This window comes from Gobius niger (assembly GCF_951799975.1).
Source record: "Gobius niger genome assembly, chromosome: 3".
Taxonomy (NCBI): Eukaryota; Metazoa; Chordata; class Actinopteri; order Gobiiformes; family Gobiidae; genus Gobius; species Gobius niger.
The window spans coordinates 10,965,380-10,982,973 of record NC_136854.1 but is presented as its reverse complement, the minus strand read 5'-3'; the positions used below and the strand labels follow the sequence as shown (position 1 = coordinate 10,982,973).

Here is a 17,594-nt window from a genome sequence, read left to right as displayed (position 1 = left end):
TGTGTGATAAATAAGTTCATATTCCACCAGAAAATGGCTAAAAAGAGTGAAAAATTGTGTTTCCCAAAAGATTTTTCCCCTCGGCGAGGCCACGCCCCCTTCTATGACGAGATGTCTGTATCTATAGGCTGTAAGCTCTGGTCGAGAAGCTTTTAGATTTGGTTAAAGCCGAACTGGAGAAAATGTGCTTGGTTAAGGGTGGGTTAAGAGGATCCATCCATCCATCCATTTTCTTCCACTTGTCTGTTGCCGGGTTGTGGGGATCTGTTGGAGCTGCCCAAATCACACCCGCCCCTTATGGCTCCTCCTGCAGGTGGTGGGTCCACAGAAGGACGCCCTCACGATTCAAACCGGGCCTGTTGGTCTCTCATGAGGGGTTTCTGAACCACTCTTTGTCTGACCCATCACCTAGGACCTGTTTGCCCTGGGAGACCCGACCAGGGCCACGAAGTCCCCGACAAAAGAGCCCCTTGGATCATTCGGGTGCTTAAACCCCTCCACCACGTTAAGGTGGCGGTTCCAGGAGGGGTAAGAGGATCCAACGTGGTAAATCCTGGATGTGCTAGCCCATGTGTGCGCGCGCGTGTGTTAGCTGCTAGCTGAGGCGGCGCGGGCGATCATAGACGCTCCAGTCGCCCCCGCACTCATGTTAGCGGCACTTCAGCGCACAATCTCTCAGGGTCCGCTACACCTGGAACCACAGCCACACACACATGCACACACACAATCTTGTACTGCTATCTTAGTGAGGACACTCATAGACATAATGTATCACCCAGACCCTAAACCCCTAACCTTAATCCTAACCCTAACTCTGATGTAAACCCATTTCTAACCCAAACCCTAAAACCACAGCTTGACCCTCAAACAGACCTTCAAACAAGTGAGGACCACCCATGTCCTCACTTTTCAAAAATGCCCTCACTCTGTTAAAAACTCAAACTGGTCCTCACAATGTCATAATTACAAGAACACACACACACACGGCTCTGGACTGTGTATCTTTAAGAAGGAAATGACGGCAGAGGTGTAGCATTCTTTGAAATCTGTAATATCTTCGAAGCTGTTCGTCTCATTACCTTTGCCTTTGTTATTTGATTGAGCAAGAAGGTCCAGGGTTTGATTCCTAGGCTAAAGCATGCTCATACTCCAGCTAGCATATGGGTATACTCCAAAAAAACTGGCTTGAAAGTTCAAAAGAAATATATATTTTATATTTCCTATTATAAATATTTTTTAATTCATGCAGTCCATATATTTGAAGAGTTTAGTGGTGCTAGGCTAGTGCTAGGCTAGTGGATGTCTATGGTAACTAGTAGCCTGCAATAAAAACCTCTTCAAAATCACGGGTCGTCCTCCAAACGTTGCCATATCTGATTTGTAGAAAGCTCCTTTGTGAATTCGACATACAGTAAACAAACTACTGTAGATCCGGTAACCTCGCAGATCACTCCGCCGCTGCGTAGCTTACAACCAGGAAGCTGATGCTGCTTAAATATAAGTTCTTTTAAATGCACAGATACAGACACAGATATTTATATTAGTAGTCTGGTGTTATAAGTGATTTGCCTCAGGTGCACTGTGCTCGGGTCAGACTGTTTTTTAATGCAGGCTACTAGTTACCATAGACATGCACTAGCCTAGCACTAGCCGAGCACCACTAAACTCTTCAAATATATGGACTGCATGAATTAAAAAAAATATATGTATATCTCCAGAAATCAACAACACTCTGGATAACAAGGAAATGAGGCCCTATGTCAAAAATCCTGAAATATCCCTTTAAATGAGTCATTAGCAACTCTATGTTTAAAATTCAACACGAATGTGGAACGGCTTTTTCAATCAATCTACATTTGGAATGGAACAAAACAACTTTCGATAGACGGCAACAAGAAGAAAATCCTCTTGGGGAAGATGAAGCAGGTACATTCTTGTTAGGTACATTTAAGAAAATACTTAACAATTGCGAGTTCCGGAATAAGGTGACCTACCGCCGCTTCTGGGTGTTATGGGGTTTTAAGGAAGAACCTTCTGCATTGACAAGCTTTTGGAATCCAAGCACCTGTTCTAACACCTGTTGCCCCCAAGTTCCCCCATGTAGTGAATGAGTTATCAAACTTCCTCTCCATCTTAACCCCGTGTTTCTCAGTCGTCCTTGTCTGTTTGCACATGTCCTCCCGCTCATTTGGCCATTTTAATTACCGGCTTTTGGCTCGTCGCTCCCGTCTCCTCCCCCCTCCGCCTCTGCCTCGACCCCATATCAAAATCCGTCTGAGCAAACATCACACAGAGTTCCCTCCACGGCGGGCCACATCAGATCACCGCTAACACACACACACACACACACGCTCACGGGCGCGCAGTGCACACCTCCGGGCCGCTCCTGTGCGTCTCTCATCCAAGGGAATAATGAGAAATATGGAAATGTGCTCCTCAGACTAACTCCACGTCTGTCTGTCTGTCTGTCAGTCAAAGGTGTCCTCACCCGAGCACTCGCAATACAGTTGGACCGCCTTAAAAAAAAGTATGAGAAGTGAAATATAGAATATCCACTGCAAGGCATGGGACGATATGGAAATGTCGTCTCGCGATCGATCGTCTCGGCCAAAATGATTGCGATTAAGGCGAGACACTGAGGCTGGAAACGGTTTTCTCGCTCAACATCAGTAGAAATAGGCCAAACTCACCCTTTGGCGATGCTTATTTGATGGCGTTTTGTAGAGCAGCGCTTCACAGTTTTCCAAGACATAACTCTCTTTCCCGCACGTATTCATTCACAAAAATGTACATGTTTGGTATTCCGACTGTAAAATTAAGAATGGACTTATTGTGGCCTGCTTCTTCCTGTAACCAGACGGAAATTGCAGCTGGCTCTGGAAGTTCCTGGCTCCGATGGATTTCCCACTGAGATTTTTTTGCCATCCATTTTTTTCTCCCGCTTTATCCGGGGCCGGGTCGTGGGGGCAGCAGTCTCAGCAGAGATGCCCAAACTTCCCGATCCACACACACCTCCTCCAGCTGTTCTGGGGGGACCCCGAGGCGACACCAGGCCAGCTCGGAGACATAGTCCTACCAGCGTGCCCTAGGTCCTCCACGAGGCCTTGTCCCAATAGGAAATGCCTGGAACACCTCCTGATGGAGGCGACCAGGAGGCGACCCTTTCGACGTGAAGGAGCAGCAACTCTACTCCGAGTTCCTCCCGGGTAACTGAGCTCCTCACCCGATCTCAAAGCCACCCTGCAAAGGAAACTCAATTCGGCCGCTTGTATTCTCGATCTTGTCCTTTCGGTCATTACCAAATCTCATGACCATAGGTGAGGGTGGGAACGTAGATCGATCGGTAAATCGAGAGCTTTGCCCCGACTCAGCTCCCTCTTCACCACGACCGTCCGATACAGCGACCGAATCACTACTGATGCCGCACCGATCCGTCTGTCGATCTCACGCTCCATCCGTCCCTCACTCGTGAACAAGACCCCCGAGATACTTGAACTCCTCCACTTGAGGCTTTTTTGGAACCGGAAGTGTCAGGACAACGGAAGTGCAGAGACAAAGCGAAAAGAGGCAAAAGTGGGCGGGGCGGAAAAAAGTGGATATACTGGTCAGAATTGTCAACACCTTACCATGCAGGCAGGCGGGGTAGGAATCTCAGCAAAAATGTATTTTATTTTGAAAATTTGCTTGAAAATTCCCGCAGTTTTATTGGCTTTATGTTGGAGTCTATACAACATCCCCAAATACCCCCGAAAAGTATAATAAACCTGCTTTAAATGCTCTTTCTAGGACGTACTCGTCTTTATTACCATTGCCTGTCATCTCCGTCAAAAGACTCACTCCTTTGTTGAAAATACAGCCTCCTTTTTTCCGCCGTTGACCCGCTCAAATAAAGTTTTCCCTCAGACTCCTCTCTGTTTCTGGCGATGCCCTGGTGGTCTGCTGTTTTACAGGCGAGCCAGACTTGTTAGTCCGGGGCGAGAGCTGTCCGTCAAACTCTCCAAATAAAGGGCCGTGCTCCGTCCCGATAACGGCGCGAGCCCCAACCGCCTCTGGAAAAAGGAAAAAAGTAACACAAAGTCCCCGAGTGACATGTAAAGGGTATTATTACTGAGCGTTAGGGAGGATTTCAGAATTGACAACTTTTTTGGCAACTTAGTACAGACTTTTGCCTGTACAGACGATGGTGGGTAGAGAAGCTAAAAGTGCCCAGTGTGTTTACATATACTCGAGTTTCCTGGTTATTATTGGTTTGTTTTTTAATGTTCCGGTTTTGTCTTTGGTCATATAAACGCAGTTTCGTGATTATAAATAAGTAAGTAAGTAAGTAAGGTAACACTTTATTTTACAGTACCCTTGATACATTGTACCTAACTAAGTTTAGTTATTAATGCGCTCTGTAACAATCTGTAATAACTTGTATCTATGGGTTTGCTACACAATGGAAATATTAGTACTTTGTAGGTACATAATGTAATAAGACATAATCTTACCCTAACCTTTACCTTAAGCCCCAACCCTAAGGGTCTTGTGACCTATTACATTATGTACTTACAAAGTACTAATACAAGTTATTCCATCTAGCCCATAGGTACAAGTTATTACACATTGTTACAGAGCACATTGCATTGTACTACATTTAGTTAGGTACAATGTATCAAGGTACTGTAAAATAAAGTGATACCGTAAGTAAGTAAGGGCTTTATTTGTATCAGGTGTTGGGTCAGTCCTGAGCGGCCGCCATTGTGGGTCGACCTGACCAGCATGTTTTAGGGGGTCGGGGGAAACCGGAGTACTGCCGTCAGTGCTCCTCTTATCCTCTGAAACGGTACACCGCCTCCTGGGTTTGTCCCTGTTTCAGAGCGTGATGTCCTGAATTGGTCAGCTCCTCCTTCTTCCTGCGCAGCTCCCTCCGCTCCACAACAGTCTTTCACCATCTTTTGGGGAAGAGCTTAGCAGACGAATATAATCCCTCTTATCCTCCAGTGAACATCCATTAGCCAGAACAATAGTAGGGATAGAAGGCATGTGTGGCTTGGCTGTGAGTGTTGCCCGGATACCTCCTTGTTTGTCCTCTTTTTGTTTCCTGTAGCTCCTCTTGTGACACCTCCACTGTGCTGCAGGTGTGGGGGGCTCTTGGTGCCTCTTCAGTGTTTCAGAAGAAGACATTTGTTAGTCTCAAATGTCTTAAGCTCATCAGCTAAAAGGATGGGATTTCAAACCATTACAAACCATTGACTAACGGCTAGTGTACGCTCATACACTGCTCTGAGGGAAATGGCGGAAGGATACGTCACAGTGAAAAGGGCCTATTGAATGTCCGAGCTGAAAGTCTGCGGACTTGACTGTGTTTGGGTCATGTGACTTTGTGCTTATTATGGATGCCATGTTCAGGACACAAAGAAAAAAAGTAGTTTGGAATTGCAACGTAAACTGATCTCCCCCATACTTCATTGGTGTGAAAAGAATAAAAATCTAAATACTAACATGTGGCTGTCTCTCCTCAGAGCCGTTCAGCGCGTCCGTCTGGGTCATGATGTTCGTCATGCTGCTCATCGTCACCGCCATCGCCGTCTTCCTCTTCGAGTTCATCAGTCCGCTGGGCTTCAACCGCAACCTGGCGCAAGGAAAAGGTATGGGATCTGGACATGCACACGATTTCTGTTCAGCAGTTTGTATAGTGGCAGTATCTACATCTCTGTGGCTGGTTAACAAGGGTTTGACTCAAGCCAAGTGGTAATTTTATGAAGAAATGTGTGTTCATCAGGGCGCCATTGATTTGCTAGCATGCCGCGACAATTTGCCAGCTGACAGTGAAGGCTTGTGACATATTCCCTGCACTGTCAGCAGAGGAAGCTCTTGGCCAATTCGAAATCCTGGGAACATTTCGGGAAATAAAGTCAAGTATAAGGCTTATTTACAGTGCCTCTCGAAAGTACTAATACACCTTGAACTTTTTGTCATGTTTACAACCATAAACTTAAAGATTTTATTTAGATTTTTTTACTGAACGTTCACACACAAGTAATAGCCAACTGTGAAGTGAGAGCAAAATGATACATGATTCTGTTATGAATGAATACTTTGTGGAACCTCCTTTTACTGCAATAACAGCAGCAAGTCTTTTGGGCTTTAACTCTACAAGATTAGCACATGTAGAGACTGACATTTTAGCCCATTCCTCTTTACAAAACAACTCAAGCTCTGTCAAACTAGAAGGAGAGCGTTTTTGAACAGCAGTTTTCAGGTCTTTTCACAGATTTTCAATAGGATTTAGGTCAGGGCTTTGACTGGGCCATTCTAACACATTAATATGTTTGTTTTTAAGCCATTCCATTGTAGATTTATCTTTGTGTTTAGGGTCATTGTCCTGCTTAAAGAACAACTAACCCCCAAATCAACTTTTTTTTCTAGCTAAGTTGTATAAATGGGTATCTTATAGTGTTGTCTACGTGTATATGTCACTATTTTAACAATTTAGTGCAAATTTGTTGAAATCCTGTCTTTGTGTCCCAAACCGTCTGTGTGGCGCCATCTGCAGCGAACTGTCGGTACTGCATTTGATTTTTTGAATTCGGCACCCAATTAGCGGAGGGGAGAGAGATGATGTCAGGAGGCGAGAGATGATGTCACGGGCCCTGCCGCTCTGGGGTATAAAAGCGGCTCAGTCTCGCTCACGCCCCCACAGCGAGTTGGTGTTGGAATAACGAGAGAATATTTTCATCGATTGTCAGGTTTGCGATTAGTTGTCATAGCATTTAGGTAGATTTTATTAGGATAGCTTTTTTATTATAAATAAGTGTATAGTTTTAGTAGTGTTAGTTGTTGAATATTGTAGTTTTAGTCACTAGTTGCTTTTATTGTTAGATTAGTTTGCTCAGTTTAGCTTAGGGCGTTTGTTAGTATTGTTTTTAGTGGTCTATCGTGTATAATTTAATTGTTAGTTGTTAATTGTACTGTGTTAGGATGGGGAGGAAGTGTAGCGTAGTGGGGCTGGAGTTTGCAAAGACCATTTTACGTGCTGATTCCTTCGCCAACTTCACCGAGGTTGAACTGGGCTATGCTAGTCTTCTCCGTTTGAAGAGCGAGGCCGTCCCCACAGACACTGCTGCCCCGCCAACAATGTGAGGTGAGTGAGAAAAATAATGATTTACCCATTTTGGGTTTGGTAGTAATTGCATTGATTGTAGCTGCTGTAAAAAGAGGCACTTGGTTCACTCTGTCCCGGTCATTTCTGTCAGTAATAGCTACTTTGCTCACAGATTGAGTCATGTACAGTATATAGAATTTTGATGTGCACGTCAGAATAGATCGTTATTGTAGTGTCTCAAACAAATTCGCCGTTTTGGCCTCTGATAATACTAATCACATGAGTCGTGTAGATCTGTTGAAAAAATATGGCGTGTAAATAGACTCTGCAGCCTCAGCTCCAGGCGACGTGTCCCGCACTCGCTCACTTTGGCTGAGGAACAGCAGCCACCGGTTATAAGCGCGTCTACTCGCTTCCCGGGGCAGCCTGCTAATGTATCAGTCTGCAAAGTTACGCCGACACTGTGCGCAAATGTGCACGAGTCTGAGCACCAAACTAATCTAAGTTTGACATGACTGTAGCTTTTGACAGTAGCTACAAGCTAGCCTGTAAAGCTAACGTATAGCTAGAACGTACTGTGTGTCTGAGGCTAAACTGACCGGCTCCGTGCGCGCTCTGCTCCCGTTTGATGCTCGATTGCGGTCAGTGAGGAGAGGGCTGACCACTCCAGGTGGACCGTGTGGTCAGTGAGGAGAGGGCTGACCACTCCAGGTGGACCGTGTGGTCATTGGGCGCTCACAGATGTGAGCTGGTCTTACGTGCTTTCAGAATCAGTATAGTTGTTATTGCCATTGTTGTTGAACAGGTTCACAAAGTAGGATAAATTCTGATAATTATGTTCATGTTGACAAGTTTTCTGAAGTGAACCAAAGTTTACACCTATTTGGACGCAGCTTTTCAAAATGCCAAACCATTTGGAAGTTTTTAGTAGCCGACTGTAGCCAGAATTAACCTGATACAAATATTTGGTTTATCTGCTATAGGGGGGCATATTCTAAAGTATATCGTAGGTTGTATTCCTATAAATCATCAATACAAACAATGTGTTTGCATGTCACTTGTGTGTGCACTTTATAAATATTATTTATTGTTATGTTTTCAGCCAAAAGTGAGCAGAGAGAAATGTCCAGACTGATCCAGTCATTACAAGGCATGCAAGTGTCCAGGCCAATGTGAAGCCGAGCAGGCGACGCAAAGGTGAAATCTATTTATCCTTTATACAGTACTGTCATTTTATGTATAAAACAGTCTACACTTTTGTTTTTTTATATACTGTAGTTAGACACAAGTTGTGTAATTACTGCCATTTTAAACGTGTTTATTTTGTTTGTGTTTTGTACAGCTACTCAAGCCCGGACCGCTTACACAAGCGTCGGTTGTGGGACAGGGGACCTGATGGAAATCCCTCTTCCTGACAGTCCCAGAGCAGCCTCTACACCTTTAAAAAGGAGAAGGTGTGAGGTGTCAGCATCTGACCCCAGCTTCCACATCGATGACAGTGCCAGCACTGTGAACTGTTCAAGGTACAAAGGAAATCTAGAGTTTTAATTGAAAAAATATATACAGCGTCCTGGTTTTTTTAAGGGGTTGAAATATCCTTTATTTTATATAGCATTCCTGCTGAAGTCCCTCCACACAAGGACAAAAAATATATTGTTCTTGAGGACCAACTGCTGGAGCTGTTCAGGCGATGTCCTGTCTGGGTCACTCAACAGTGTCCTCGCTGTGAGTTCTCCAGTCAGTGGTCCAGTCAGCCCATGGTGAACAACATCCCAGCTGGAAACCTACAGCTCTGTGCTGCTGTGCTGTTCACCGGCTCATCATTTAGCCAGATTTCAAAGGTACTACAAAAACATTTTATTTTTCCATATATTATCCGATGATAACAGATGTTTTAATTTTATAGTTCTTGGGGGCCTTCAATATTCAGGGACTGTCAGAGCAGTGCTTCTATAGGCATCAGGCAAAGCTCCTCATCCCTACGGTCAACTGGCAGTGGAAGCTGGAGCAGGATGACCTCATCAGGGAGGCTCTTGAAAGCGGCTCTGTTACACTGGGCGGGGACATGCGGGCAGATTCACCTGGTAAATACATTTCATAAACATTTATCTGAAAAAAAACCCTGTTCCCTCGCTGTCTTCACAGGCCTTTGGTTGGGGATGATGCAAGAGTGTGGCCAAAATCAAGTATGTGTAATTACAACTACTCCTCCCAATATCTAATGTATATTGATGTATTTACACTTCACATATCAATTTATTATTCTTTGTAATTCTTTATAATTCTTTGTAGGCACAGCAGCATGCGAGAGACTCTTACCCTTTTGTTAACACCACGTTTTTTGAAAGATTAAGCTAAAATAAGCCCACAATACCACACTTCAAATATTGAGGCATCCATAGTCTGATTCTCTCACAATAGTCTGGGCTTCTTATTCAAAGGAAGGCTGGCCAGGTAATGAATCCTAAAGGTTCAACAAATATTCACTAGTTATTTTATCACTTTGAAATGTTTAGAAAATAGATACTGCATATTAATGTTTATTTGTGAAATTTTAAGGTGCAGGTTGGTGCCTTGAATTATGATTAAAAAAGGCAAATCGTTTTGCTGCTGTATGTCATAGTGTATCCAAAATTCAAGCGTGGAGACTACACAGTGAGAGCATGAAGACCAGAGCTACCTCAGGTATGTCACATTAAAAACAACACAACCAATGCTTTTACAAGAACAAATGTTTTGTGCTTTGTTTACAGTCTACTTTGACCAACTAATGGCCCTGCTGTTTGAAAGTGTGGTCGAGGATCCTCTCCCATATCAGGAGCACACAAAGCACCTGTGCCTGAACCACTCTGTGCCCATTGGACAACGTAATAGATTAAAATCAATGTTTCATGCAAGATTTAATTGTGGGCAGTAAAAAAAAATGAAGCCTGTATATGTTCTGTCAGATATGTCACAGGAAGGTATATGCAGCACCGCTTTGTTTCTAGAAGCTGAAAACTTACTGCATGTATATTTATTACAGTTGGTATTGTATAACATAACCCGTCAACTTTGTCTGTTCAATTTGTTTATTGCACACATCTATGTAGACCAAGTGAGTGGCACATGCAGCTCAACCTCAAGTGAAATGTGAGCTGTAAGTTTGTAGTAAGTTTTACCAAAGAAATTGTGCTATAATTTGGAAATTGCACTGTTGTAAGAGCCAGAAGTGCAGAATCAAGTACTGGTACAAAACAAGATCTATAATTTTCATTAATATTTCAATATTCAACTAAAAAAGCATACATATAAATACTTCATTATAGCCTTTACTCTACAGTGCATCATTCAGTGGTAGTTTCGTGTATGTGTTACGTTGGTTAAACCTTTTAGTTCACTAAATTTAGTAATAGAAATTACTTCAGGCTATTTACTTAGGGCTAACTGGCTCTTTGGGTTCACAATGTTACAGTCAAGCCTTTAGAGAAACATGACCTGAATGATTCTGTCTCACATCTTCAATAGCAAACCAAAAATCAATTTCAAAAAGACAGTGTTCCTGCTCAATAATACAGGCCTACATTTATTTATTTGATATGTTTTGTGCACTTTGCTGTAAGAAAAATAATAAAAATCTTTGTAACACAAATAGCCACGTCTCTATATCACACACTCTGCTGAGGACACTGAGACACATCTCCCATGTTCACGTAGACCACAGCAAAAGTCTACATCTAAAATAGATCGGTAAATTCTGAAGCAGCCAGGACGGTTACGTCCCTTAGCTGCGATGCTAACGTCGATCGAGCTCAATGCTAAGCCGCTAGCTTTGTAAATGACAGAGGAATAAATGACCCAGCGCCTCAGGTACAAGGCCGCTGTCTGCCACGATGCCCCCCCTGTGTAGAGAGAGCTGTAGAGCTGTCCCAGTGGAACAAGTTGCTAAATAAGTTCGCTCGCTGGAACTCCATGCTCCCATGCTCGGACTTTGTTTACGAGGAGCGCTGCAGGTGCAGCGTCGAAGTCAGACGCCTCAAGCCCCTCCCACCCCTCACCCCTCCCGCGTGCCCCTTAGTCCTCCAGGCAACGCCCCCTTTCTGTTGAGATTTTCAAATCTGAGGCTCTGATACTGAGGCTCTGGAAGGAGGGGTTAGTAGCTCTTTAAGGTAAATCTCCGCCCCAGCCTCAGTTCTCTTGCTGACTCCAGCAGGTTTTCCTCCAAAACGTCCCTGTATTTGGCTCCATCCATCTTCACAACTATTCTTACAGTCTTCCCAGTCCCTGCTGAGGAAAAGCAGCTCCACAGCATGATGCTCCCCCCCGTATATTTGACACTGGGGATGGTGCACTCAGGACGATGAGCAGTGGTTTGCTCCATACATAACGTTCTGACCAAAGCACCTTCTTCCACATGGAGCTGTGTCCTCCATATGACTTCTAGCAAACTTCAAACAGGATTTCTTATGGCCTCCTTTCAATAATGGCTTTCTTCTTCCACTCGTCCATGAAGGCCAGATTTGTTTAGAGTACAACTAATGGTTGTCCCTGCACACTGCATTAAACTTCTCCACAGCTTTATTCCTGACCTCTCTGGTGCTCCTTGGCCTTCATGATGTTATTTAGTGACCAACGCACTCCGACCATAGCTCTGGGGCCCTCACAGAACAGTTGAAATTATACGGAGAGTAGATTACACACAGGTGGCCTCTATTTAATGCACTCAGAAAAATGCTGTATGAATACTTATGCACACACCACTTTCACTTTTCTATTTTTTGAAAAACAACAGAATCACGTATCATTTTGCTTTCACAGTTGTCTGTTACTTGTGTGTGAACTTTCAGTCAAACATTTTGGTTGTAAACATGACAAACTGTGCAAAAGTTCAAAGTGTATTAGTACTTTTGGGAGGCACTGTATGTATGAAAAACTTCAAAAGACAGAAAAGATATTTTCCTCATATTTATATCAGAGATGTTCAGGAAAAGTTTCATACTGATATCTCTGAATGTACTCTTTCCTCTATTCACCTGCAGCGCCTTAACTTATAACTAAAATACCATATATATATATATATATATATATAAAGCGCTCTGTTCTATAAGACCTTTAAAAAATAATCTAATTAGTCTTCAGTCCACTGTCCTTTTGACTGACCAGAGTCATATCTTAATGCACAAACTTCCCCCCTCTGTGTCGGGGACGGATTAAACTTAAGCGAAGTGCTGACGCGCCAATCCGGAGCAGAGCCACGCTGCAAATATCAGCATGTAGGGAAAGCAATAAGGGACAAATTAAGTTATAGCGCTCTGGAGGAGAACAAAGGCGTTCAGATACAGCGCCGCATTAGTGGCGCCTTAGCGGAGGAAATGTGCTTATGGGCCCGGGGTTATTACAGAAATATGCTACTTCTGTGGGGTGGGGGGGGTTTCTATAGCGGTTTTCAACTGGCAATTTCGGTGAGAGATGACAAAGAGCAAAATAATGGCGAAGCGAAGTGAGTTTATTTTAACGCGTGTTTGTCGCACACTCGGAACTTACGGTTAAGGCGAGACACGGCAGGTGAAAACAACAGCGCTAGTTTATTCACTTGACACATACAAATAGACCAAACTCACTCTTTACAATGTTTATTTCAGGGGCGTTTTGTCGACTTGTCCATGGATTTGTCCTGAAATCACTAAATCACCTATGTTTGCCTTAAAGATCAACAATTCAGGAAAGCATTACATACTGTATTACAAAATCCTATAAAAACTGAAAAAAAAGGGACTGGATGCAAGTTGGTGATTTTTATACTCACTACTGCCACCTCAGGTCTTACGCGTAACTGCAGCTCATGCATGACGGCACTTCGGACCATAGACTGTATATATATAAATAGACAGCTCCTCAACACTCCTCCCCGTTTTCCACAATGACCACGCTCCAGGGGGAAATCATGCTGGATTTGCAGACTCCTCCTCCCCAGCTCTGATGAAGCATGTTCCTAAAAAGGGCGTAAGGGCGGGATCTTCACTGTAGACTCGGCCCTTGTGTGAAGTGTAGTTCGCGCAACTCCAATGTTAACAGTCCGGCCCTCCGAGATTTATGTTCTTATGCCTGGTTTCTTTAATTGTAACTTGCCCAGCGTTATCACAGGAGGAATATCTAGCTGTAAAAGGTTTAAGAAAATTAGGGACCAGGCTCTAAAGTTGTTTTTCACGTGTCTAAAGTCTAGTGCATTCCAATGGGAGACTAGCGGCTATATGGAGGTACTACAGCAATGGCGGAGCAATGGCGGCCTCTAGTGACAGTGCAGGATTTTAGAGGCAGTTGTGGTGAACAGGTCCGGGCTCATTCTACACATTAGTACATGGCTGGAACATGTAGGGGGAGGAAAATATTTAATGTTAACATTTTTAAACTCTATATAGTTCCTTTAAAGCTGGGGTACAAACTGTTTTTGAGTTTTAGCCTCATTTTAAACTCATTTCCATCACATCCAAATTGTTCTGGCAAATTAATTAACTCATTGTCTGCCAATGACATCTATAGACGCCAATTAGGTTTTTCAATGGGAACAGCTGCAGCAAAGCCTTGAGCATGTCTGGTGTTAAAATCTTAGTTGTGCTGCCTAATGCTGCCACCTAGTGACTCTTATTGCAGTTCGAAATGATTCGAGTGCACACAGCAGTCTGGCGTTAGCCAGGTTAGCATTTTGGTTGATTTCACCTATTTTCTCCGGACGATTACTAAAGAATGGAAAGAGGTACAAACAAACGTATTTTTAGATGAAAGAAGAGAGTCGAATCTTTCTTATGGTGGGGTTCGTGTTGATATAGACCTAGACCTACATTTTCTGTGGGTCTTGAAAAAAACAGTCAAAATCCTGAAAAACCACTGGCAGTGGGGAGCTCTCTGATTTGGAAATGGTTGGCAGTCAATGAGTTAATATGCATGCTTGAGCAGTGGCAAAGTGAAGCAGGGGGGGTACTGCCCCCAAAATAAATTGCACTAATTTAGATTCTACTCAATACACATTTAGGTGAAGACAATGCTATGAGGTCTGTTTTCTGCTGTGTTTACAACATACTGCCTAATAAATGTACTCTACAGATACCCCAGCTTTAAGTTACTGACGTGTTTCTCCTCTTTCATGGAGAATATTATGAAAAGACTATCTAAACAGTACAGAAGCATGAAAGGAATTTGTACTGATGTAAAATCTTATTTCTGATAATAAAGTGCAAAGTTAATCACTATACATATGCATTTTTGTTTTGAACCTCTAAGGACAAAATGATTTGTGTTTTGTAGGCAGGAGGCTCAGGTTTACTCTTTGATGTCACATATTAGGCCCAGACCTGGTTCCATTATATGCCCTCAGTGCCTCTTTATAGCTATAAACCCGTATTAAACTGTCAAAAGATCTGCTCAGCAATAACGTTTTGATGAGTACCTTAGTGTCAGCATCAGCTCCTCCTCTGAGGTTTCACTCTCAGTGAAGGAATGACGTCCCTATCATCTTCTAGCTTCTGTCATACTGTCCACACGGTCCTGAATCGTCTCTCCATCAAATGTCCAAATAACTGTCAAATCCATTGTTTTCCCTCTCCTGGGATTGTCCGCGTGCTTAGCTCTGCTCCTAACAAGCCGCTCCACGTTTGTGTACAGTCGAGTCCACTGTAATTAACCCATGATAGAAGTCCGATGGGCACACGCGCATTGTTTATTGGCTGATGAAATAACACAAGCTGATGTTATAATGTTTCATCAAGTTTTGATTGGAAGTATTTTTCACGGCTCCATCTAGCACATTTAGTACTGTACTGAGTGTGCATTAATGTGCACTGTCCGCTCCAACTCCACAAATAAAAAGTCAAGTTTATCGTCCGATCTGGCCCAAAGCAGGTATAAAAAAGCAGAATAAAGCTTTTATCGCAGCCCTTGACCTCTCTCTCTCGTTATGTCTCGCGTTTCAGACCCACACGGCCCCTCCTTCACCGTCGGGAAGGCCGTCTGGCTGCTGTGGGGCCTGGTCTTCAACAACTCCGTGCCCGTCCAGAACCCCAAAGGGACCACCAGTAAGTTCATCGTGTCCGTGTGGGCCTTCTTCGCTGTCATCTTCCTGGCCTCCTACACTGCCAACCTGGCCGCCTTCATGATCCAAGAGGAGTTTGTGGACCAAGTGACCGGCCTGTCTGACAAGAAGGTAACAACCTATTTACATAAGACATTACCTCAGTTCTATATTCTTTCCGTTAAATGTAATATTGTTTTGGAATTGTCTTCTGAAGAGGTGCGCCCTTCTATATGCCGCTATGGAATAGGCTTTGTGCATGGAATGTTTTTGGCTAACTTCTTGTTGGCCAGAGTAGGGTAAAGGCGACTTCCTGTCCACATTTAGCATGAATTGAAAATAAAATATGACAGTAACAACAGATAAAACGGAAGGGAGAACATTTGTTAGCGTCAAATTAATGTTAGCCTTTAGCTTCAAGGCTATAACAGCTACAGTTCGAAACACAGAAGTCTCCTCTAGAGAAGTGTTTAAGTTAGCCAGACATATAAGTTAGAACCATGTGGCTATCCAACATTGTCAGTGCATAGAAGTAAAAAGGAGAAAGGTGCCTGCTCAATGTATTTTCCCTATTGCCGTTAGCATTTAGCCATCAAACATTACAAAGTATAATTTAAAATGATATAGATGTTTTCAGATGTTTGGATTTATAAATACACAAACCTTTTGGTGTTTAAGTTAAGTTAACCTCTTGAACCAAATGCATTCTGTCCTCTTTGGCCATTATATAGGTCTGTGTAACACCTCATTTGAAAGCTAAGTCCCACAAAACTGATCTTTTTCCTCGCGTTTTTGCTGTGTTGTGTAACCGTTTTTTTTTTTTTTTGGTCACATTTTTGTTGAATTTTTGTCACATTTTTGTTGAATTTTTGTCACATTTTTGTTGAATTTTTGACACTTTTTGGTTGAATTTTTGTCACATTTTTGTTGAATTTTGTCACTTTTTTGTTGCGTTTACATCCTTGTTTTCTTCTCATTTTTTTGTGGCTGTTTTGGTGCTTTTTTCCCCAAAAGCTTTTTGATTAGGGTAAAGCCAAACTGGAGAAAATGGGATCCGTTCAGGTGGGAGTTAAGAGGTTAAGACTTAGCGAACAAAAGTAGCCTCGAAGCTAAATGCTGAATCATACTCTGTAAAACTTCTACTTTTGTGGGGTCGGATATAAATCAAATGGCCACTAAATCATCATCTTGCACTATGTTAATGAAAACTACAAACTACAGAAATGATATAAATGCCATGAAACGGACATGACATACCATGCCATACTTTAATATGGGGCCCAGCTTCACCATTCATTTATGTGGGGAACAGGTCGGGGAAGCTGTCAGCTAACAGAAGTGCGTGTTAATGTAATTCCCACGTCATCAGAATTGAAAAATGTCACTATATTGGCGGCAGTTTGAGTGCTGAACTGCTCAGAAGGTTTATCAGAAAAATAGAAGCTGATAGAAGAATCAGGTTTTGCAGGTTTCACACACATGAAGAGTCCACTTTTAGCCGCCGGCGAGCAAACAGTCTCCACGCCGTATCCCCGCGTAACCTCTCCGACATACAAAAACAGAGACAGTCCAGTTCAATGGTTCGCTAATGGCGCTGACTCTGATCATAAGCCGCGCTCTGGCTCTCACTGGCACCACGCTGGCGCACAGACTGGCACTCAGACCTGGCTCTTGTAATGGATGCCAGCCCCGGGGCCAGACGGGGGCCTCGGGATGCACCCCGGGGCCCTCCTCCCCCACTCTCCCTCTCTCTTTCTCCATCATCATCTCTCTCCGGACCCAGTGGCCGGAGCTGTCACCACGGTAACAGTGCCAGTTCTGCTACAGCTAGCCTCCCCCGGACCTTTGATGTTCCAGTGTGTGTGTGTGTGTGTGTGTGTGAGTTTTGAAGGTGGCGAGAGTAAGGGGAGATTGGGGGCTGGCAGTGTCAGCAGAAGTGCAGCCAGTCGAGCGGTAGAGCGCACATAGAGGGATGAAGACTGATGAGTCCCCAAACCCCTTTCCTTATACTGGCTCCAGTCTCTTCTCCCCAGTTAAAGTTAATCAGACTCAATCAAGACTTGCAGTTGTTTGGGTAATACTGCGTGATGTTCGCGGCGATCGAAACAATGTCACATGAATATGCCTGGCCTTCTCTTTTTCCAAAACTGAGGTTCCCTTTTGTCTTGTGATTATGGTGATTTTGTGTGTCTGAATGTTTATGGGATGTTTCATTGCATTCTTGGGTGCTGGAGAGCACAGTTTTTGCTCGACTTGAATTAGCAAAGCGACACTTTTAAAGGTAAACAAAGCCATACATCCATCCATTTTCTTCCTCTTTGTCGTGGAGGCAGCCGTCTGACCAGGGATGCCCAGACTTCCCTATCCACGCACACTTCCTCCAGCGCTCCTGGGGGGATCCCAAAGTCCCAAGGCGTGTCCCAGGCCAACTCAGACGCATAGTTCCTCCAGCGGGTCCTAGGT

At 43.7% G+C, this 17,594-nt stretch overlaps 1 protein-coding gene across 1 annotated transcript in view; it reads left to right on the top strand.

The window, feature by feature from the left end:
* The window catches only part of grin2ab (glutamate receptor, ionotropic, N-methyl D-aspartate 2A, b), a 409,906-nt gene that overhangs the window by 349,894 nt on the left and 42,418 nt on the right, over positions 1-17,594 (top strand). Inside the window, exons 13-14 of the mRNA XM_079552610.1 lie at positions 5,505-5,630; positions 15,034-15,263. Of these exons, the coding sequence (XP_079408736.1) occupies positions 5,505-5,630; positions 15,034-15,263 (356 nt within the window). The remainder of the gene's footprint in view (positions 1-5,504; positions 5,631-15,033; positions 15,264-17,594) is intronic.